This window comes from Hemiscyllium ocellatum, chromosome 22 (genome assembly GCF_020745735.1).
Source record: "Hemiscyllium ocellatum isolate sHemOce1 chromosome 22, sHemOce1.pat.X.cur, whole genome shotgun sequence".
Classification (NCBI taxonomy): domain Eukaryota; kingdom Metazoa; phylum Chordata; class Chondrichthyes; order Orectolobiformes; family Hemiscylliidae; genus Hemiscyllium; species Hemiscyllium ocellatum.
Window position 1 is genome coordinate 47,623,413 of NC_083422.1, and position 22,415 is coordinate 47,645,827.

The 22,415-nt window shown below is 44.6% G+C and overlaps 1 protein-coding gene across 1 annotated transcript; it reads right to left on the reverse strand.

The window, feature by feature from the left end:
• Positions 1-310: 310 nt before the first annotated feature.
• LOC132826506 (kazal-type serine protease inhibitor domain-containing protein 1-like) lies at positions 311-18,994 on the reverse strand. Its single transcript, XM_060842469.1, has 5 exons — positions 18,835-18,994; positions 8,495-9,108; positions 3,256-3,416; positions 2,026-2,173; positions 311-497 (listed from the first exon to the last, which is right to left on the reverse strand). The coding sequence occupies exons 2-5, from the start codon at positions 8,994-8,996 to the stop codon at positions 421-423; spliced, it is 888 nt and encodes a 295-aa protein (XP_060698452.1). The 5' UTR covers positions 8,997-9,108; positions 18,835-18,994; the 3' UTR covers positions 311-420.
• Between the last annotated feature and the right edge of the window lie 3,421 nt (positions 18,995-22,415).

Consider the following 22,415-nt stretch of genomic DNA (forward strand, 5'->3'; position numbering starts at 1 on the left):
ACAAAATCAGCACAAAAGGATTCCATGGAAGCAAATGAGAGAGTTAGATTCTGGGGCGGTGAGAGGTGTAAGTTAGATTTTGGGAGGTGGGGAGGGTTATCTCCCAAGGAGACCTGTCCCAATGAGGAAAACCATTAGCTCTTAGTTCCTAACTATTCTCACACTCAGCACCAGGAGACTGCCAGAAACCAGCTCATTGAGGGGTCACCAGTTGGCAGCATCCGCACCAATTGCCCAACTAATTACCATTAGAAACCAGTTCCCCCAACAGAAAGAGTGAATTGTGATATAATCAATATCTGGTGGATACTGTTAAACTTTATTAGGATTCATTGCCACATCCAGCAGGTCTGCATTGTTGGCTGATGCACTGGTGTCTCCACATTGAGTGTGCTTAGCCCACGTTGTAAATTTCCTTCCTCAGTAATAATCATCAGAATAATCCTCTACGAGATGCAGGGACTGCCTCCATGGAGTTTCAATCTCACTCATCTGATCTGAAAGACAAAACACCCAGTTATTTAGCAGCAATCAAAGGAAGTGCTGAAGAAAGCCACCAGGTCTGGCAGCATCTGTGGAGAGAGGAGCAGAGCTGATTTGCAGACTTTTGCCAATTGAGCTTAGGGCACGACAAGCGAGTCGCAGATACACCCAGGCAGCCGTTGGCACTTTGCCTCGAATTTCAGGGGCATCAGCCAATTAAACGGCTGCCACCAAGACATGGGCACACACTTCCCAAGAGCTGCATCCAGTTGGGGGGGGGCTGGCATTTTAACAGTGCAACCAGCAACGGTGCCCACTTCTGGGAAAGCTGCTCCTGACAGTGGGTGAGGAAAAGAATACACTGAGGAGCTGTGTACTGGAGAGGAAATTCCTCCAGGAATATCACTGGGGTATTTCCCTTCCCATTCGCCATTTCTCATTAAAAAAGATCTTCCCCCTGCCCCCCCTCAACCCTACCCCCACCACTACCTCCCTGCAGATTGCCATCTGGCAGCTGCCAACCTCCACCTGTGTTGAGCTGAGGTAGTGGGGGTGTATGATGGGACCCCCCCCCGCATTGGCACATTTCAATGGCACCACATTGTCATGTATCAATGGTATGGTGGAGTGGTCCTTCACATATGCAGCTGGTTGGTCACCTACATTGGGCTGGCAGCCAATCAGATTCTGATCCTGCCCACTGGTGAGAGAGCACCCTGCAGTTTTAACAACTCTCCCCCAACTCCCAAATCACACATTTGGCCCCTCTCCTGCCCATCACTTCCTGGGGTCAGAAATGGACCCATTTGTTAGGCAGGATATTTCTCACACACAAGGCAGCGGAAAGTTGGAACATTCCCTCTTTTCCCTCCTGCTGAAAACCGAATGGGGATTGGAAGCCATGGTGAGTTCAAGACTAGGCACAACTGATGATCGAACAAAGGTGGTGGAATTGAAAGACAGATCAGTTTCCATAATTGGATGGAACAGATTTGAGTGGGCAGAATGGCCTCATCCTGGTCCAGTATAAAGAAGTAAGGGAGGTATAGGTGTCATTTACTGCTTAGTCATACTGAGTTGGGTAAATGTTCCCTGAGATGATTGTTCGGAGGGGCGAGGGGGGTGCGCAGTTCAGGCTCTATAATTGGTTTCACTGCCCTGGGGTGGTGAGAGGTAAAATCGAAACAACTCTGAGTCAAACCTCCATGAAGATCAAGGGAATCATAACAGAAAGCAGAGCATGAGGCCACTGAGCCCACCATGCCACTGTTGTCTCAATAAAAGTCTAATCAAATTAGTCCCAAACCTCTGCCCTTGTCCCATAGTCTTTCCAATCTTTCCTTCTCAAGGATCTAGCCAATTCACCTTTGTAAATCACTATAAAATTTGCTTCTACTGTCCTTCTGGATGTAAGTAATCTTGCAAAGTTGTTATGGGCCAAATGGCCTCTTCCTACACTGAATCATTCAGTTATTCGAAGAGAAGGAACAGGAGTTAAGGAGGAACACTCCATGCGCCAGAATGTGCTTGACCCTCTCTTACCTGGTGAGATGACAGTCAGACTGGCAGCTGCTGACACTTCACCCAATTTGTTCCTTGCGGAACAGTGATACACTCCCGAATCCGTGCTGCGAATTGCCTGGATCTGGAGCCAACCCGTCACTTCATACTTAAATGGACCTCCTCGAAACTGCCAATAAGGATTGCAATGATTTAGAATCAGTGAGAGGAAGGGTGGGGGGGAATAGCAGTGAGCACTCAAAGATTCCCTGTTACAAAACCATTGTTTCAATGGAGGTTGTAAACTGTATGGAAATGGCCAATTCGACCTTCCTGAGGTCAGGCAGGAACCAAATGGATCGAATAGCCTCCTTAGTGCAGTAATGACTTTGACTCCAAGTCTATTATCATTAACATTGATTGCAAGTGCCATACATTCCTGACACTAACATTGCCCCACATCAAGGACTACATGCCTCCATTGTTCATTATGAATCCACATTTCAAACACGTAGGGTATTCCAGATGGTGTTCTCCTGGCACCTTCCATCTTTGGTTTGGTTGGACTAATACTGATTTCAGGCAGTCATCAGGAGTACCTAAAACACTAAGGACCAATATGGGATCGATGTACAATCAGTTCTTCCCTCTTCTTGCCATTCCATGTTGTCCTGTCCATGGTTACCTAGAATAGGAGCCCTTGGGGGAAGCACATCTCAGAGGAGATTCATGGGTTGGAGGGAAGTTATTCAAACATTATTCTACCAAGAATCCAAATCCTGAAGTGAGCTGGCTATAGGGTGTTGGAGGGAGCCTTGCCCAGAGTGGGGTACACTAGGACGGGACATTGCCCCATCCTTAAGAAGTGGAAGCAAGTACAGGTATCACATTAATAATGCAGCCAGTAAGAGATGCAACATTACATGTTCCTTAAGGGAATAGAACATAGAACATAGAAGGATAGAGCGCAGTACAGGCCCTTCGGCCCTCGATGTTGCGCCGACCGAATCCTACCTAACCTATACTAGCCCATCCTTATTGTGAGACATTAATGCATCAATAAAATCAGAATTCAGGCTTATGGTTCATTAGACTTTCAGACTGAAAATACTTTTAAAAAAACATTGAAACCAAATTTACATCCAGCAATTCAACCTTTGTTTACATTTCTCCATCTCCAACTCCTGCCCGATTGGTTGATATTAATGGTTAGGGAATGTCTCTAAATTACTGGGAAAGTTTGAAAGTGTTCAATGATGCTGCTCATTGTACCTGTACGGAGATGTGGGGGTCATCACCTGGCAGGAAGGTGTCCAGCCCGTCTTTCCGCCACTCAATAGCTGCCATTGGGTAAGCAAAGATCTCGCAACCGAAAATGACATCTTCTCCCGTGGTGTTCCAGATGTTGAAGGGAGCGGATATAATCTGAGGGACTGACAGAGAAAGGGTGAAAAATAGCAGGATGGACTTGACAGGGCACATGGCTTTGATGGAAGATCCAAACTATGGGAGAAGTTCTCCAAGTTGGGAGAACTGAAAGAGTTACTACACCAGCTTTAGTCATGTTCAGAGCTGGTGATTAATACCAGAAGCAATTGTTTATTTCATACAGTGGTATCCATATGTTTAATCAGATAGCCAAAGGCCTTAAGACATTAAAAGACTTATTGCAAATCTTCAATTCAGTACAAACATCAGTTTCCACCTTTCTCTTCTGGACCATTTGCCTGACCCGAAGCCAATCCCACGACCTCCTCCTTCCCCCACCCTATGGCTGCACTCTTCCCCACCCTCCCAATGCATCTCTCCCATACCCCTTCCCCTACAGCTCTCTACTGGGGAAGGACTGGGCTTTGTCTAACTAAACAAAGTAATGAAATCTGCCCACCAGAGATGCTGCAACTATCACGAAAAACCCACCATCCAAAGGGGTTAGGTGAATTGCCGTGCTAAAATTGCCCATAGTGTTTGGGGATATGTAGGTTAGGTGCAGAAGTCAGGGGTAAATATAGGATAACAGGGTAGGGGCGTGGGTCGAGGTGGGTTACTCTTTGGAGGGTCATTGTGGACTTATTGGGCCGAAAGGCATGTTTCCACACTGTAGGGATTCTATTCTATGGATTCTAGGTCACTGAATTCAAAACTTTAACCGTGCTTTCTCTCCACAGATGGTGCCAGGAGAGTTTCTCTAGCAATTTCTGTTGATGTTTCAAACGAGGGGACTAAATCAAAATAGCAAAAGAAGGTGAAATAATGCCCCCCTGCCAAGAATTCAACCCTTTTTTATTTATAGTTCGACAACCAAACATTTATTTTTCGCATTACCAAATCGGCCGTGGTATTTTTCTTCCATCTATTAACCACCACCCAGTAAGTCACTCTGGTTTTCCAATTGATTCATTTATCTGCAAAGCCCATCAAACTGTCAAAGGTGAAGGAGAGGGAGGGGAGTGGGGTAGGGGCTAAATCAAAATGGAGTTGAAAGGGGGTGCTCCTTCTTTTCAGAAAAAACAATCACCCAGTCATGAAATTAGCACCCTATCTGATCATCCAACAAACCAGAAAATAAAGAAAAACAAAATAAAAGAGGGAGAAACGAGGGAGGAATTAAATCAAAATGGTATTGGAGAGGGGGATATTATACTCCACCCCTTGCAGGGTCTACCTCTCCCCACAGACATTATAGCTTCTGATGGACACAGTTACCCTGTGGGCTGGGCATGAATGTAACCACGGAATAGGGACAGGCATCGGGGATCGATGGCTCACTGCCCGAACCAGTTGATGGTCACTCACCTTTTCCTTCTTATTCGAATAACCCACCACTAAGTTAACCAATCACTCAGATTAACAGTACCGTCCAACCCCCTGTGTTACAACAACGAAAATCAACAAAACAAAATGAGGTGGAAGCAAGGAAAAGAACTCAACCAAAAGGGAGATAGTCCCCACAGTGCCCACTCCTCTCTGAAAGCCACGACGGCAATGGTGGAGACTTTCCAAGGATTGAATGGCGGAGTGGACTCGATGGTCCGAATGGCCTTGCTTCCACTCCTATGTCTTATGGTCTTATTAAACACAGACGTAGCCATGACCAAAGGCAGGCAGTTAGGAATTACAACCCCCTCCATTGTCCACCACCTGGACATGTTGATGACTATTTCAGAACCTAGCTCTCAAATATGAAGTGCTGTGAGCATTGCGTAATCCAATCAATTCTGGAGTTGATTGGTTAGATGCTTCAAAGGATCTAACTTTGACACAGATCACACAGGAGCTTCAGTGGCTGGTGTTTCCATGTCCAATTCTGATCTAACCGTAATGGGGTAAATTAATTCTCCAATGTCATTGCCGAATTGACAATTCAGCTGGACTTGTATATGCATTAGAGGTTATGTTGCAAAGTTAATCAAGTGGACTTTTGAGCTCAGGTGAACCATCATCAAACTGAGTGGCAAGAACAGTGTCAGGGGGCTGAATGGCCTTTTCTCGATCCAGCAGAAACGCTGGTGAGAAAGTACAATGTTCTGTCACATTAACAGTTGGGGTGTTGTAAATTCTGTAATCGTTTTGAAGTATGGGGAATGTGAGTCTAACTGTTGATGAACAGGCAGAAGGCAAACTGGTCATCAGTGCCTCCTTCACTGACCATCAGATAGACTACGTTACTGAGGCCAGCTACACAAACCCCAGACACCTGATTCTCATTCCACACTCTCTAATATTATCCGTCTTCAGAACACATTGTAATGTTTGCCTTTTCTCTTTCTCATTCAGATGGAATCCCTGGAACAGTGCCTAATCTCCAGGAAAACAGAATTTGGACTTGGGGGGGTGTTTTGGCCTGGAACCTGTTAAAGGGGATCTCGATGCATGGGGAGGCACAGCCAGCCTGTGATATTCCTTATTTAAAACAAAACGCTCATCACACTCCTGAAAAATATCATGGAAAACTCATTCCAGCCGGAAACAGAGCAGCTGGGAAATCGTTTTGGAAATGGAGTGGGGTATTTGAGAGGTGCTGGTGTGTAGTTAAAAACAGGAGGAGGCCAGTCAGCTCCTCCAGACTGTTCCATCATTCCATCAGATCATGGATGCCCTGTGCCCTGACGGTCAAGGGATATAAGACCTTAAGAGACAGGAGCAGAGATTAGGCCATTCAGCTCATCAAGTCCGCCCCACTATTCAATCATGGCTGATAAGTTTCTTAATTCCATTCTCCTATCAGACCATAAGACATAGGAGCAGCAATTACTCCATTTACCAACCTTAACTCCATACCCTCCCAGCCAATAAAAACCCATCTATCTCAGTTCTGATGCTTTTTGGTTCAATGAATATTTATCTAGTGAGGGAAGGGCTCCAGATTTCCTGAAACCCTTCCTGATTGGCCTGGCTCAAGTTCAAAGTTTCTGCCTCAGTGTTCTGGAGTCATGCTCCTTCCCCACAAGAAAGGAAAGTTATTCTCCTTCCACGCAACCAAAGCCTTGAATCACCTGAAACTCTTTGATTAGCTCATCATCAGTCTTCTAAGCACAAATGAATCCAAATCAAGTTCTCAGTCTTAACCCTGGGACTATTCTGGTGAGTTTGCTCGGTTTTCTGTTCGAGATCAACAGATGCACTGGGGATAAAGAGGATTCGGTTTTTTTGATTTGTGGTTTATACTGCCTCGGGAGGCCGGTCAGGTAAAGGCTAATGAGGTTATTGGACAAAGTGGAGATTTGAAACTCAAATAGATCAGTTACAATCTTATTGAATGGTAGAGCATCACTGGGGGCCCAGGGGCCTTGTGTCTTTGCTCAGTTTGCTCAATGGTTTGTGTGTGATTCAACATCAAATTCATAATGGGTGCAATTCATCTTCCAGCCGACATGGACTTGGCTTCAGCTGCCTCACCGTTTCTACGCTGGAGGTGAAGGGATGCCCTCAAGCGATTTAACCAGCTCTCCAACAGAGCTTCATTCTCTGTGGCTAATAACTGACCTGTTGAGGAGATTTCACTGATTCCTATTGTTAAGCAACTAAATTTTCACACACCTAGTTTGCAGCTTCTCAACAATTCAACACTAACCCATGCTGGCCGGAGTATTGCTCACTCACTAAATCTGTTAAAGGAGTGTTGCCATTTCCCAGAGACTGGGTTGCAATCTTATTAAGGTGAGTAACAGTTAAGGCCTGTGGGAATCAGGATGGCAGGGGTTCAGTAGGTTCTTTGCTCTCAGTCTCTCGCTTATAAAGATGCCCCTGTAACCCAACGCCACCCTGATCCCACTCACATCAGGGGCCAGAGCTTCGCAAACATGATAGAATATGGAACAATGGTAAATTATCACCCGACTTGGATCATGTCAGAGTACCAATCAGTACCGAGGGACTGCCACACTGTTGGTGGGTCAGTATTGAGAGAGTGGCGCACTGTCGGAGGGTCAGTAGTGAGGGAGTGCCGCACTGTCGGAAGGTCAGTACGGAGGGAGTACTGCATTGTCAGAGAGTCAGTACTGAGGGAGTGCTGCATTGTCAGAGAGTCAGTACTGAGGGAGTGCTGCACTGTCAGAGGGTCAGTGAGATTGCAGTGAGACAGGAACTGTCGATGTAAACTACGCATGTCACCCTCACTACCACGCTCAGTCATATCCTCCCCCCAGTTCCAATATTCTTGAAGTACAATGTGGGAAAGCGTGAGGTCATGCACTTTGGTAGGAAGAATAGAGGCATGGGCTATTTTCTAAGTGGGGAGAAACTTCAGAAGTCTGAAGTGTAAAGAGACATGGGAGTTCTAGTCCAGGATTCTGTCAAGGTGAACTTGCAGGTTGAGTCAGTAGTTAGGAAGGCAAATGTAATGATGGCATTTATTTTGAGAGGACTTGAATATAAAAGCAGAATGTACTTCTGAGGTTCTATAATGCTCTGGTGAGACCATATTTGGAGTATTGTGTGCAGTTTTGGGCCTCATATCTCAGGAAGGACGTACTGGCTCTGGAGTCCCAGGAATAAACAGCTTAACATATGCGGAACATTTGAGGACTCTGGGATTATACTTGATGGAGTTTAGAAGAATGAGGGGGGATCTAATTGAAACATACAGATTACTGACTGTCCTGGAAAGAGTAGATGTTGGGAAAGTGCTTCCATTGGTAAGAGAGACTAGGGCCTGAGGGCACAGCCTTAGAGTAAAGGGAAGACCTTTTAGAACGGAGATAAGGAGAAATTTCTTCAGGCAGAGAGTGATGAATCTATGGAATTCATTTCCAGAAGGCTGTGGAGGCCAGGACATATTTAAGACTGAGATAGACAGGTTCTGGAGTTCAAGGGGATCAAATCAAGGGTTATGGGTGGAAAGCAGGGGAATGGGGTTAAGAAACATATCAGCCATGATTGAAAGGTGGAGCAGACTTGATGGACTGAATGGCCTAATTTCTGCTGTTATGTCTTATGGTTTTAGGGTCTTATTTATTAATTCTCCCGTCCTATGGTGTGCCACCTTTTCCCCACTCTAGCACATTCTTACCTCCTTCACAAGGACCCTCATGTGCCAGGGTGATATTGGATGTTTCGTTGCCATTAGCAGCCTCCTGGAACTTACAGATCTGGGGGTATGTTTGCCCATCGGAGCCACACATGGCCTGGTTGGACTGACACACACACTGGGGCTCCGGGATCTCCCCTTGCCTCAGGTCGCCCAGGTCTAGCTTACACTCCAGGTTCTCTCCGCACTGACCATAGAAATGGTTGCTGTTGTCCAGGTCACAGATCTGGCCTTCAATATTGCCACACTCCCAGCAACAGTCGCAGGGGTCCCTGACCAGACCGGCCAGACACCCCTGGGGGGTAGGACACTGGTCTGACACACAGGGAGGGCAATCATCCTCTTGCTCCATCAACCTCTGCCACCCTCGATGCACAGAATCCAAAGGATTGGCACCTATCAACACTGACCCTGGCACATTCCAGCTCAAAGAGAGCAGGAGAATCAGACACCAGAGAGGGGACGGACTGGTCAACTTCATCATCACTGCCTCCCTGTAGACCTTAGGCCAATCTCATTGCCTGTAATTTGCTGATGTTCCTGAGAGTTTCTGATTTTCTCACATCGGGGACATCTTCTTGCTGCTCAAGCAATGCCTGAAAAGCAACCAAGAAACAAGACTTCAGAAATAATTAAATTTACAACATTGTCCCATATTAATCAGCAAACCCCCCTCCACCTCTCAATATTCAACAATCACACCTCCCTAACATCTCCTCAAGTCCATCAATCGGAATAAGAGCAGAAGTTACAAGTCCATCCTGACTGTATGACTGTCAGGTGTGATAGTGAGAGAATGATTCATAGTCAAAGGTGCCCTGAACACGGAAATTCCCTTTAGTTATGTGGGAGCAGGGTCAATGAATATGGAGCAGGAGTGGGCTATTCTGCACTTCAAGCCTGTTCTGCCTGTTCAATAAGGTCATGGCTGATCTGATTAACCCAGAAATCAGGTTACTGATCTGATGAAAATCTCCTGCAGAAAATGTTCTCCACACTGTTTCATTGTCCATCAAAACACTCCCAGGACAGTTCCAGCAAGGGATTAGACCACTGACCCCATCAACCACTCCCAGGACAGGTACAGCACAGGGTTAAGTACATAGTAAAGCTTCCTCTACTCGTTTAAATGGTAAGTAATGCTTTTGCTTTTTCTGATTGTAAAGTTACTTTTACTCTATCCAGTCAAACACTCCCCAGGCAGTTACAGCATGGGATTAGACACAAAATAAAGTTCCCTCTACACTGTCCCCATCAAACACTCCTAAGGACAGGTGCAACATTGGATTAGATACAGAGTAAAGCTTGCTCTACTCTTTTAAATGGAAAATAATGCTTCTCTACACTTCGAAACTGAAAGTAAAGCTCCATCGACATTGTCCCCATCAAACACTCCCAGACTGGCGCAGTATGGGATGAGATACAGAGTAAAACTCACTCCCAAGTAAGGGAGTAAACAGATCTTGCTGTAATTGTATAACACCTCAATGAACCACACCTTGATTATTATACACAGCTTTGGTCCCTGTCTCCATGGATGTATGCTTTTGCCAAAGAGGGAGTGTGATAGAGGTCCACAGATTAATCTCTAGGAGGGCGAGATTGTCTTCAGAGGAGAGACTGAGGAGATGGGGTCTGCATTCTGAAGGATCTTGAAAAATGAGAGGTGGTCTCATTAAAGCTGAAACAATTCCTACAGAGTGTGACAAGTTCGGTGTTGATAGGATATTTCCCCGGCTGATGAGTCTATATCAAAGGGATATAATTTTAGAAAAAGAGACAGGCCAGTTAAGACCGGGTTGAGGACGAGTGTCTTCATTCAGAGGGTGGTGAACCTTTAGAATTGTCAATGTTAGAGGTCTGTGGAATTAATCATTGAGTACATTCAAGCCAGAAAAGGATAGAAATCTGGAAACAAATTACATTGAGGGAACTGGAAATAGTGTGAGAAAAGGCATTGGGGAGGCTTAATACCCTTCCTCGAACTGAAAAGCAGGGCAGGCTTGATGGGCTGAATGGCCTACTTCAGCTCCTATCTTCCTAAGTGATACAGCTTCACAATCCCAGACTGTGTAAGCCTTGATAATGTAATGGTCAATATTGGACTTCCTGTCCTGGATCTCTGTCCCTGAGCCAAGAGTTTTATTTTATTTCATTCACAGGCTGAGGACATCACTGGCTAGTCCTGCATTTATCACCCAGAGGGCAGTTAGGAGTCAAATGTAGGTACCAGACCAGGAAAGGATGGCAGTTTCCTTCCTTGAAGGGCGATAATGAACCAGGTGGGTTTTTCATAGGATGCCAGCAGTGTGGAAACAGGCCCTTCAGTCCAACAAGTCCACACCAACCCTCCGAAGACCAACCCTCCCAGACCCACATTAGACTCTTAATTCCAGATATTTATCGATTTCAAATTCCACCATCTGCTGTGGCAGGATTTGAAGTTCAGTTCCCCAGAACATTCCCTGGGTCTCTGGATTAACAGTCCAGTGATGGTACCACTAGGCCATTGCCTCGTTTTTTTCTGCTCCTTATCACTACCCACAACTCCTGCTTGAGTGTCAATACTGGTTGAAGGTTGGCCTGCGATGCCTTCACCAGATCCTTGATCTTTGCTGCATCCAAGGGGAATGACCAGCTTGTGAGTCATCAGCATTCTAACAGGAATGGAGGCAGCTGCACAGAAAGAGGTAATGTCTCATTTACCATCTTTTGAACTTGTGCCTAATCCTGTAGGAAATCCTGATCAAATCTGGGATACCAGAAACTGGGATTTGTTTAAGGATCTTGGACAGTGAGTAGTCACAGAAAGTCTACAACATTTGTGATTTCCAGAATGGCATGGTGGCTCAGTTGTCAGCACTGCTGCCTCACAGTGCCAGGGACCTGGGTTCAATTCCAGCCTTGGGCGACTGTCTGTGTGGAGTTTTCACATTCTCCCCATGTCTATGTAGGTTTCCTCCCATTGTCCAAAGATGTGAATTGGCCATGGTAAGTTTCCATAGTGTTCAGGAATGTGTAGGTTAGGTGCATTAGTTACAGTAATAGGGTGGGGGAATGGGTCTGGGTGGGTTAGTCTTCGGAGGGTCAGTGTGGCCTTGTTGGGCCGAAGGGCCTGTTTTCACACTGTTTGGCATTCTATGCAAAACTCTTGGCAAGCTAACAAACTCCAACAAATATAATGACGTCAGCTGGATATACAACAGGGGAAAACCAAATAAATTGATTTCTGACTCTTGATCAATGAGTAATTCAGGCAGGCATGTATGAGATAGTGAATGTAGCAAAGTGAGAAAAAGAGAAGGACATAAATAAATTGGGAGGCAAAATGAACAAAGGAAGGACACAATGGACATGTGTTGTGACTGAAAACAGCCAATCTGCAATATTGTGTTCGACACACTTCAAGGATTTTACACAGGTGATGAAGAGGTTCAAGTTGACATTTTCGAAGAGGATGGTAATTTAACAGCACACAAAAGCCAAGCATTACCATCTCCAACAAAAGGGAATGTAACCATCACCTCATGATATCTGATAGCATTGCTGTCACGGGATATCCAATGACCAACGTCTTGGGGATTATTATTGGACAGAAACTAAACTGGGCCAGCAGCCATATAAATACTGTGGCTACAAGAGCAGGTCAGAGGCTAGGAAGCCTGTAGTGAGTTACTCAGCTCCTGAATCCCTAAATCCCATCCACCATTTATCTGCAAGGCGCACGCCTGGATGAGAGCAGCTCCAATAATGTACAAGAAGCTTAACACCATCCAGATCACAGCAACCTGCTTGATTGGCATCACCTCCAATATTCACTTGCTCCACTAACAATGCTCAGTGGCAGCAGTATGTACCATGTACAAGGTACACTGCAGAAACTCACCAAGGCTCCTTTTCCACAATAACTTATAAACGCATGACCTCTACCATCTAGGACAAGGGCACTAACCCTTCCAAGTCACACACCAGCCTGACTTGTAAATATATTGTCATTCCTTCAGGGTTGCTGACTGAAGCACTTTGATCTACAACACTCCAAATGGGACTATAGGTGGACATACATCAAATGGACTGCTTGTGTTCGAGAAAGCAGCTCACCACCACCTCCTCAAAGGCAATGAGGATTGAGCAATGAATACTGACCAAGCCAGCAACACCTCCATCCTGAGAATTAATTTAAAATGGCAGATTTGAAGGGGACAAAATCTTTAACAGGGAAGCATTAACAATATCGGCTGAGATGGGACCAGGAGGGGAAGTTGTATGGTCAGTAAATTAGTGGCATGGGGATTGAATTTAGCCAATGAATTTGATACTCTCACTGTTGAATTTCCTGCCAACATTCAGAGGATGAAATTTGCATTTCAAACAGGAAAATTATCAGTTTTATCTGAGAATAATTATTAGTTCATGAAGTCACATTCCGAAAGCTGCATGTTTCAAATCCAGTTTCCTGTATTTCTGGCCTTATTTCTTACATTACAGAGCTAGGGAAGCTAACCTTCTCTCCATACCCTTCCCTATATTTGCTCTTTCTCTCTCTCTCTCTTTGTTTGTCTGTCTCTCTATCTGCCTCTCTATCTGCATCTCTCTGACTGACCCTGTCTGTCTGACTGCCTCTATTCCTTTATAATGTTCTTATGCTTCTTTCACTTTGCAGTTATTCTTGTCTCTCCACTCCTTTCAGTTTTTCGTGCTGTCCTTCATTATATCTCTGCCCTTCTCTGTCTGTCTCTGTTCCATCATTCTTTCCATTACTCTCTGTCTTTTCTGTCCCTTTTTCAACCTTTTTCACATTCTTTTCGGTTTCTCTACCTTTGAACTTTGAGGCTATACATTCTTTCTTTGTCACTTTGTATCTCTCTCTTTCTCATACCTCAATGATTTCCGTTGCTTCCCTCCTCTGTATCTCTCTCTCTCTCTCTCTGTGTTCATTCATTCTCTCTCCTTCTTTCTTTCAATCACTATCTCATTTCTTTCTCTATCTGTCCCTATCTCTTTCTACCTGTCTGTTTCTTTGGTCTCTATCTCTTGCCCTCTATGTCTCTCTTTCTCTTTTGCTTTTCCTTTTTCTTTCTTTCTCTCTCTCTCCTGTTCTCTATCACTGTTTCTCCATCTCTGGTTTTAATTGCCAGATTGAAACGATCTTACACAGCTAATCAGACAGAAACAGCTGGTACCCAGATTCCATCACCTGTTTTGTGTGAGTCCCATGTGAGTTAATTGTGTGAATATAAAACCAACACAGACTGGGGTTGTCAGTATAGGAGTGACAGAGCCTCCAGTTAACATACACCAGCAGACTGTGACTACAGACTCACACTGTGAACACATAAGAAGTGACCATTGCATTAATTGTTTGGACTGGAGTAATATTCAGTGAAGGAGGAGACTAGCAATAATGCACTTTCTGTGTTATCAGAAACTCTGAACTTCTGGTTAAGGCAAATTTTTTTTGATCTGCAGAACATTGTGTACAGGAGTTGGAATGTTGTGTTGTGGCTGTACAGGACATTGATGAGATCACTTTTAGAATACTGCGTACAATTCTGGTCATCTTGCTATAGGAAGAATGTTCTTAAACTAGAAAGGGTACAGAAAAAATTTAAAAGGATGTTGCCAGGACTGGAAGGTTTGAGTTATACGGAGAGGCTGGGACTTCTTTCCCTGGAATGTAGGAAGCTGAAGGGTGACCTTAAACTGGACAGGTCTATAACATCATGAGGCATAGATAAGGTGAATAGATAAATGCCTTCTAATTGAAAAAATACTTAAGGGAGAGGGGAAAGATTTAAAAGGAACCTGAGGGGCAACTTTTTCAAACAGATGGTGGTGGGTGTATGAGTGAGCTGCCAGAGGAAGTGGAGGAGGCTGGTACAATTATAACATTTAAAAGAAATTTGGACAGGTACATAGGGTTTGAAGGGATATCTAATTTCTTTCTGGGTGAAACAGTGGTTAGCACTGCTGCCTTACAGCACCAGAGACCTGGGTTTGACTCCAGCCTCAGGCAACAGCCTGTGTAAAGTTTGCACATTCTCCTTGCTTTGGTTTCCTCTGGGTTCTCTGGTTTCCTCCCACAATCCAAAAATGAACAGGTTAGGTGACTTGGAGAGGGCTCATGCCCGAAATGTCAATTTTTCTGCTCCTTGGATGCTACCTGACCTTGGATGCTGCCTGACCTGCTGTGCTTTTCCAGTAACACATTTTCAGGTTAGGTGATTGGCCATGCTAAATTGCCTGTAGTGTGCAGGCTAGGTAGATTATCCATGGGAGATATAGGGTCATGGTCTTTGGAGGGTTGGAATGGATTTGATGGCCTGAATGGCCTGCTCCCACAGGGCTTGTATGAAATGCAGGCAAATAGGACTTGTTCAGTTTAGGGTGCCTGGTCAGCGTGGATGAGTTGAACCAAAGGGTTTGTTTCAATGCTGAGCACAAGATAACAGGACAAGAAGGTTGTGTCTTTACAGCTAAACTCCGTTGCCAAATCTCACCTACAGAGAATTACACTGAAATCACCATCAATGTAGAATGTGCACTGCTGAAAAGCAGTTCCTTTATCATCTCTTTTGTGCCAATCTTTCAAATTACTAATGACTCCCTTCAATGTTCAAGCCACCAACCATATTCAGTTCTTTGTTCTCTCCCTTTTTCCTTGAAACTCCCCCTCTGACATTTTTTTTACCAGCCTGTCTGCCATCTACAAGTCACAAATCAGGAGTGTAAAGGAATAATCCCCACTTTCCTGGATGGGTATAGCTCCAACAATGCTCAAAAAGCTCCAAGACAAAGCAGCCCACTTGATTGGCACAATATCCACTCTGTCCATCAGCAATGGTTAGTAGCAGCAGTGTGTAGTATCTACAAGATGGCCTGCAGATATTCACCAAAGATCCTCAGACAGCACCTTTCAAACCCATAAGCACTTCCATCTAGAAGGATAAGGGCAGCAGATATATGGGAACACCACTATCTTCAAGTTCCCCTCCATGCTATTCACCATCCCGATTTGGAAATATATTGCCCTTCCTTCACTGCTGTTGATTCAAAATCCTGGAATTGCCTAATGGCATTGTGGGTCAATTCACAGTAGATGGACTGCAGTGAAAGAAGAAGACAGCTCACCACCACATTATCAAGGGGGCAACTAGGGACAGACAATAAAAGCAGGCCTGCCAGCAAGACTCACATCCTACAAATGATTACATTATTAAAAAGTTCCTTCAAAATGTGCCATAGCCAGACTCTCTGCCTTTACCTCATTACACTCATCAAATCCCTTTGTTTTTTATTCATTCTCCTCAGCACTTTGTCATTTGCTACTTCTTGTTTCCAGCTGATCCTTTTCATTCTCCTCCAAACCCACACTTCAAAGTTATTGAGCAAGTCGCTCAGCTGTCACTGTGGGGTCCAAGTTTCACATTCATACAAAACAACACTTCCAATCCAATTTTTCACAAGTTGCTTTCGGAGTTGTTTATTCAGCTTTGCAGTAAGTGACTGTCATTTCTTGCTAAATGAAGACATTCACATAGCTTTCCTTTCTCTCTGTTTCATTGCATCTTCCGCCTGCAGATACGATGTGTCCTAAACACTTGGATTTGGTAAAAACCAGGACCGCAGATGCTGGAAACCAGATTCTAGATTAGAGTGGTGCTGGAAAAGCACAGCAGTTCAGGCAGCATCCGAGGAACAGGAAAATCGACGCTTCGGGCAAAAGCCCTTCATCAGGAATAGAGGCAGAGTGCCTGCAGGGTGGAGAGATAAATAAGAGGAGGGTGGGGAGAAAGTAGCATAGAGTACAATAGGTGAATGGGGGTGGGGATGGAAGTGATAGGTCAGGGAGGAGGGTGGAATGAATAGGCAGAAAGGAAGACAGGCAGGTAGGACAAGTCATGGAGACAGAGTTCCAGCTCAGCACTGTCCCCATGACTTGTCCTATCTGCTTATCTTCCTTTCCATCTATCCACTCCAACCTCCTCTCTGACCTATCATTGTACTCTTTGCTACCTTCCCCCACCCTCCTCCCTGACCTATCACCTCCATCCCCACCCCCACTCACCTATTGTACTCTATGCTACTTTCTCCCCACCCCCAACCTCCTCTCATTTATCTCTCCACCCTTCAGGCACTCTGCCTGTATTCCTGATGAAGGGTTTTTGCCCAAAACGTCGATTTTCCAGCACCTAGGATGCTGCCTGAACTGCTGTGCTTTTCCAGCACCACTCTAATCTAGAACTTGGATTCTGTTCTCATTCTCCTCCTTCCATTAATGTTGGAATATTTCTTGGTGATTTCAATAGCTGCATCATTCAGCCAGTGTTCACCCACACTCCAGATTTCATGCTGTTCCTCATCCACCTATTGGTCCTTGTAATAATTTTTCTGAGCTTCACGTCACTTGCAAGTTTAACTGATGTTGTCATTTGCAGCCCCCTCCATCATAACACCAAATTATTTAGGCGTATATGGGATTTATGGCAGAAAACCTGGCCGTTCAGCCCATAAAACCCATCCTGCTGAGTCGACTCCCACCTTTCCCCACCTGAACTGCCCGTATTATGTGTTAAGCTTTTATCACAACCTCCCTCTTATTCCTGTCTAGTTTCCTTTTGAATAATCTGTGCTTCAGTCACTCCCTGTGGGCGTGAGATCTACAAACTCAGTTCTGTAAACAAGGAGGATGTTTCTGAATATTGGATTTCTTAGTGACTATCTTATAATGGTCTCTAGTTATAATCTTCTCCACAGGGGGAAACATTCCCTCTGTAACCAAACCTCTATCAAAACTTTTCATAAATGTAAGTGCTTCTAGTAATTGTTGTGGTTCTGTTTGCCGAGCTGGGAATTTGTGTTGCAGACGTTTTGTCCCCTGTCTAGGTGACATCCTCAGTGCTTGGGAGCCTTCTGTGGAGCGCTTCTGTGATGTTTCCTCCGGCATTTGTAGACAACCTGAAGCGGCAGGTTCAAACCACTACAAATGCTGGAGGAAAGATCACAGAAGAGCTTCACAGGAGGCTCCCAAGCACTGAGGATGTCACCTAGACAGGGGATGAAACGTCTGCAACACAAATTCCCAGCTCGGCGAACAGAACCACAACAACGAGCATCCGAGCTACAAATCTTCTCCCAAACTTTGAACTTCTAGTAATGTATATCTCAGCCCATACTTCTTTTCAAGAGAATGTTCATCTTATTAATCCTTTCCTGATCTGTAAATCCCCATGTTTCAGGTTTAATTCCTGACAGAAAATGGTGATTAAAAGCTGCCCACAGTACCTGAGTGTGGTCTAATCGAGGCTTGTTACAAAAACTCCCTACTTTTCCATCCTATCCCTCTGGAACTAAAGCGTCCCACTCGGTTTGTCTTTTTATGGCCATGTGTTAACCTAACTTGTGGCACCATTCTTGGTGACTGGTGTGTTTGGATTTTAAGATCCCTCTGCTCGGAGTCCCCATCCAATCTCAGGTCAGCCAAGCAGTGAAGGAGCTCCCTAATCTTCCTATCAACATGCGCTGCCTCAAAGTCACCCGAACTTCACCTCCCTGTTATTGGCCAATGTTGCAAGTTTATGAATGTTCTCCTGTTGTGGTTTTAGCCCTCCTCAGTCCCCTCACGCCCCACTCTCAAAATTTGGTGCAATTTGCAAATTTAGAAGTAGTGTTTTAGTTCCAATGTCTAAATAATTAATGCAATTTGTGAACAGCAGCGGTGCTGGGATTGGTCTTTGTAGAACAGCACTTCCCATTTAATTGCCTTTCTGAATAACTACACTCACAATCTACTCTCTTTGTCCTTTTTTCTTCTGTTTCTGTCACTCTTTTCCCTTGCTTCCATGTCGCTCTGTTTGTCTCTATGTATCTTTCCGTGTCCCTCTGTATCTCTCAGTACGTCTCTGGTTCTCTGCTTGTGTTTCTATCGCTGGGTTTGTCCCTCCGTATCCCTGTGTCTCTCTGTCTCTCCCTATATCTCTGCGCCTCTCTCTGTATCTCTGTCTCCCTCTCTGTGTTTCTAGCTCTCTATCCCGGTATTGATCCCGCTATTTCCCTCTGTCTTTGCGTCTAAGTAGCTCTCCGTAACTATATCTCTTCCTATCCCTGTGTCTTCCTCGAGTTCACTGTCAGTGTTGTGATCACAATGGAGTACAGAGTGGATTTGAGGTGCTCTGACCCGGGTACCGACTCGAGAGAGACCGCAATATACAGAGCAGTTCCAACTTAACCTCAAACACAAGGAGAGGCTTGGCGGCTCCCTATCGGAGAAATTTAACTCAATGTGGGACCATCCGACCCCAGTGTGTCCAGTTATTCCTTACCTTGCCTTTTGTGAATAGTTTTAACCTCGGCTTCTCCTAAGAGCCCATCCCGGACAGTTCATGGAAAAGGACGGCTCCTGAGCTTCCTCTGTCCGAGAGCTGCAAGTCAATCTTTTTTTGACTTTCCTGTCTGTGCACAGCACTAACGCTGAATGAAATGTGATGCCCGCCCCACACTCCAAGCTCTCGCTCTCTAACCAGCAGTTAACTCAGAAACCACATGGTCCTTTAAACTTTACCTCATTACAACAGAGAAACCAGGCGGAACTTTCCAACTGACTCTCGCTCTTTTCCTCTCCCTGTCTATGTTACTTTGTGTCAACATCATGTCACTTTATCTTTCCTTTCTCTATCTGTCTAACATCCTCCATCTCACACATACTTTCTCTAGCTCTATTTTGAGCTCCCTGTCACGCACTCCCACTATATGCCTGTCGTCTTTCCCTGTTGATGCGAGCGGGTGTAAATCTCCAGTTTGGAGAATGAGGAGATCTCATTGAATCTGACTGGCCTAACCTATAAATCACCCAACACCAGGTTATAATCCAACGGGTTTATTTGGAAGCACTAGCTTTCGGAGCGCTGCCTGTGACAGAGCGGACACGGATAGAACCTTTCCCCGGAGGATGACTGACTTTAGCACCAGGGAACACAGTCACAGGATGAGGAAAGCAATTTAAAACTGAAGGAATGAGACATTTCAACATTTAGAAAGCGGGAACTCTTTGGGATTCTCTCCATCATATCTTGGGAAAGCTCAGTATTCCACTGCATTCAAGACAGATACTGATAGGTTTTTGGAGAGTAGTGACTTCAAGGGATGTGGAGATAGCACCAGAAAATGGCAATTTAATGGACGATTAACTATGAACTAATTGAATAGTGAGATAGGCTTAGTGGACTGAATGGCCTCCATTTGCCTTTGTTATATCTCCTTCCTATGTTTTCCTCACATACCTATTTCCACATCCTTTTTCTTTAAACACCCATTCTATTTTCATGTCTGTCCCTATATGGAAACCAACCTTTCCATAAGCTGTCCAGGATGGGTTCTTATGAGAAGCTGAAGTTAAAACTATTCACAAAGTCAAGAATAACTGGACAAACTATTTAAATCAATTTTGTTTCAACCCTTCCTACAATAACTTACAGTATTTAGATTTCATTAGCAGACAGGTCCATGTAAACAGGTCATGTCACAGTTACACCCTCTGACCAGTGGTGGTGCTGCAGTCACTGCCCAAGCCTCCATTGGAACATGCTTCCATCCAATGATATCCCTGAACCTTCCTCTGTCTGTGAGGGGAAAGACTCAAAGTCTAGACTCAATCCAAACAGTAGCTTTTCAGGATTCAGTCTTTGGGATACTGGAGGCTGGCTATGTGATAGGTGCAAAATGGGTTCAGAGGAATGAAGTGACCATGGCATTTTGCATCTTGTATCTGAAACAAAGATTCTATGGAGAAAAAAGTCAGACCTGCATTTTTATATAGCACCATTTACAACTTTGGGACAAACAAAACACTTCAAAGAAAATGAGTAGCCAGTGTTGTGCACGAGTGCAGCAACTTGCATTACTGACTCTCTGAAAGGGTCTCACTCTCTCTGTACTCACCTTCAGATTGTGCAACACTCTCTCAGTACTGACCCCCTGACAGAGCGATGTATTCTCAGTACTGACCCTCTGACAGTATAACACTCTCTCAGTACTGACCCCCTGTCAGTGCAACACTCTCTCAGTACTGACCCCCTGACAGAGTGATGCATTCTCAGTACTGACCCTCTGACAGTGTAACACTCTCTCAGTACTGACCTTCTGACAGTGCAACACTCTCTCTGTACAGACCCTCTGATAGTGCAACACTCTCTTAGTACTGACCCTCTGACAGTGCAACACTCTCTCAGTACTGACCCTCTGATAGTGCAACACTCTCTTAGTACTGACCCTCTGACAGTGCAACACTCTCTCAGTACTGACCCTCTGATAGTGCAACACTCTCTCAGTACTGACCCCCTGACAGAGCAATGCATTCTCAGTATGCCCCGACAGCACAGCACTCCCTCAGTACAGACCCTCTGACAGTGTAATACATACCAGGTCTTGTATTCTAGCCCTCTCCAAATAAATGCTAACATTGCATTTGCCTTCTTAACTGTTGACTGAACCTGTGCGTTAACCTTAAGAGAATTTTGATGTTGGACTCCCAAGTCCCTTTGTGCTTCAGATTTCTGAAGCCTTCCCCCTTTTTACAAAATTGACTACGCCTTTTGTTCCGATCTAAATGCATAACCTCACACCTTCCTACATTGTATTACATCTGCCATGTCTTTGCCCAGTCTTCTAGCCGGTCCAAGTCCTTCTGCAGCCTCTCCACTTCCCCAACACTAACTGTGCCCCCACTAGTCCAATGACAATACCACTACACTATAACTACCCCAGTAGCCTGATCATTCAGGGAGGTCTGTGAATCATTGCTGTCAACCAAGGACAGAGAGGGAGAGAGTGTGATCAGAAAAGGAAGAGAGTCACAGAGAGAGAAAGAGAGAGAGAGAGAATGATTAGGTGGAGGTGGTCTTCAAGAATATAATATAACTAATAGCCTAAGGTCCTTCATAGACTATGGTTTATTATATAATCAAAGCTAATTAGATAGTAGTGGCATTGGGAGATGGACACACATGATTTACAGACAGCTAGAAGATTCAGTGAAGGATAGATGCTAGATTCATGGTGAAAATTGTATTTTATTTGCATTTAGCTGACTGCATTCATCTGCTTTCCACCTTGTATTCTGTACTTTGAAGAAACGTCAATTCCTGAGATATGAAGTCCTCTCTTTTTCTCACAGCTGCTCTCCAAATGTTTCGATTCTTTTCTGTTCCCCAATTCCAGCTTCAGTGTCTGGCTTCACTCATGGTCAGGCAGTGTAAGGCTGATATGCCAATGTGCAGATTCTCCTCTCACTCTCTGTCTGTGTCACTGTCTGAGCTCTGAGAAACACCTTCAGAGATTGTGCTGGCTCTTATCCCACATCAGACTCTGCCTGGAGAGCTCAGCTTACACATTGAAGTATAATAGGAAATGACTGAGTGAATGGGGAATGATTGCCAGGATGCTAATTGTGCGCAATAACTGGCTTAGACTGTCAGAGATCCAGAATTAGTTACTTGTTTTAATCTGTTCATGAATAGCTGACACTCAATGGTTTCTTTGCTAGGATTATGTTGGGAAAAAGACCAGTCCTGTAGTTTGCTATATTATATATCAGTGAGTAAATGGTGAAAATTACCTTCATCCTGGATTTGGAACTTATCCACACAAAAACACATCACTACTCATTTACCACACACCAAAACGTTTTGTTTTGTTCACAGGATGCAGGCATCGCTGGCATTTAATGCCCATCCCTAATTGTGCAGAGGGCAATTGAGAGCAAACCAAGATGTCCTTCCCTGAAAGACATTAGTGAATTGGATGGATTTTATGATAATCAACTGTGGCTGCAATGAAGCAAGTTTCTTTATTCAGGATTTGTTTTTAAATTCAATACTTTACCACCCACAGAGATGGGCTTCAAACC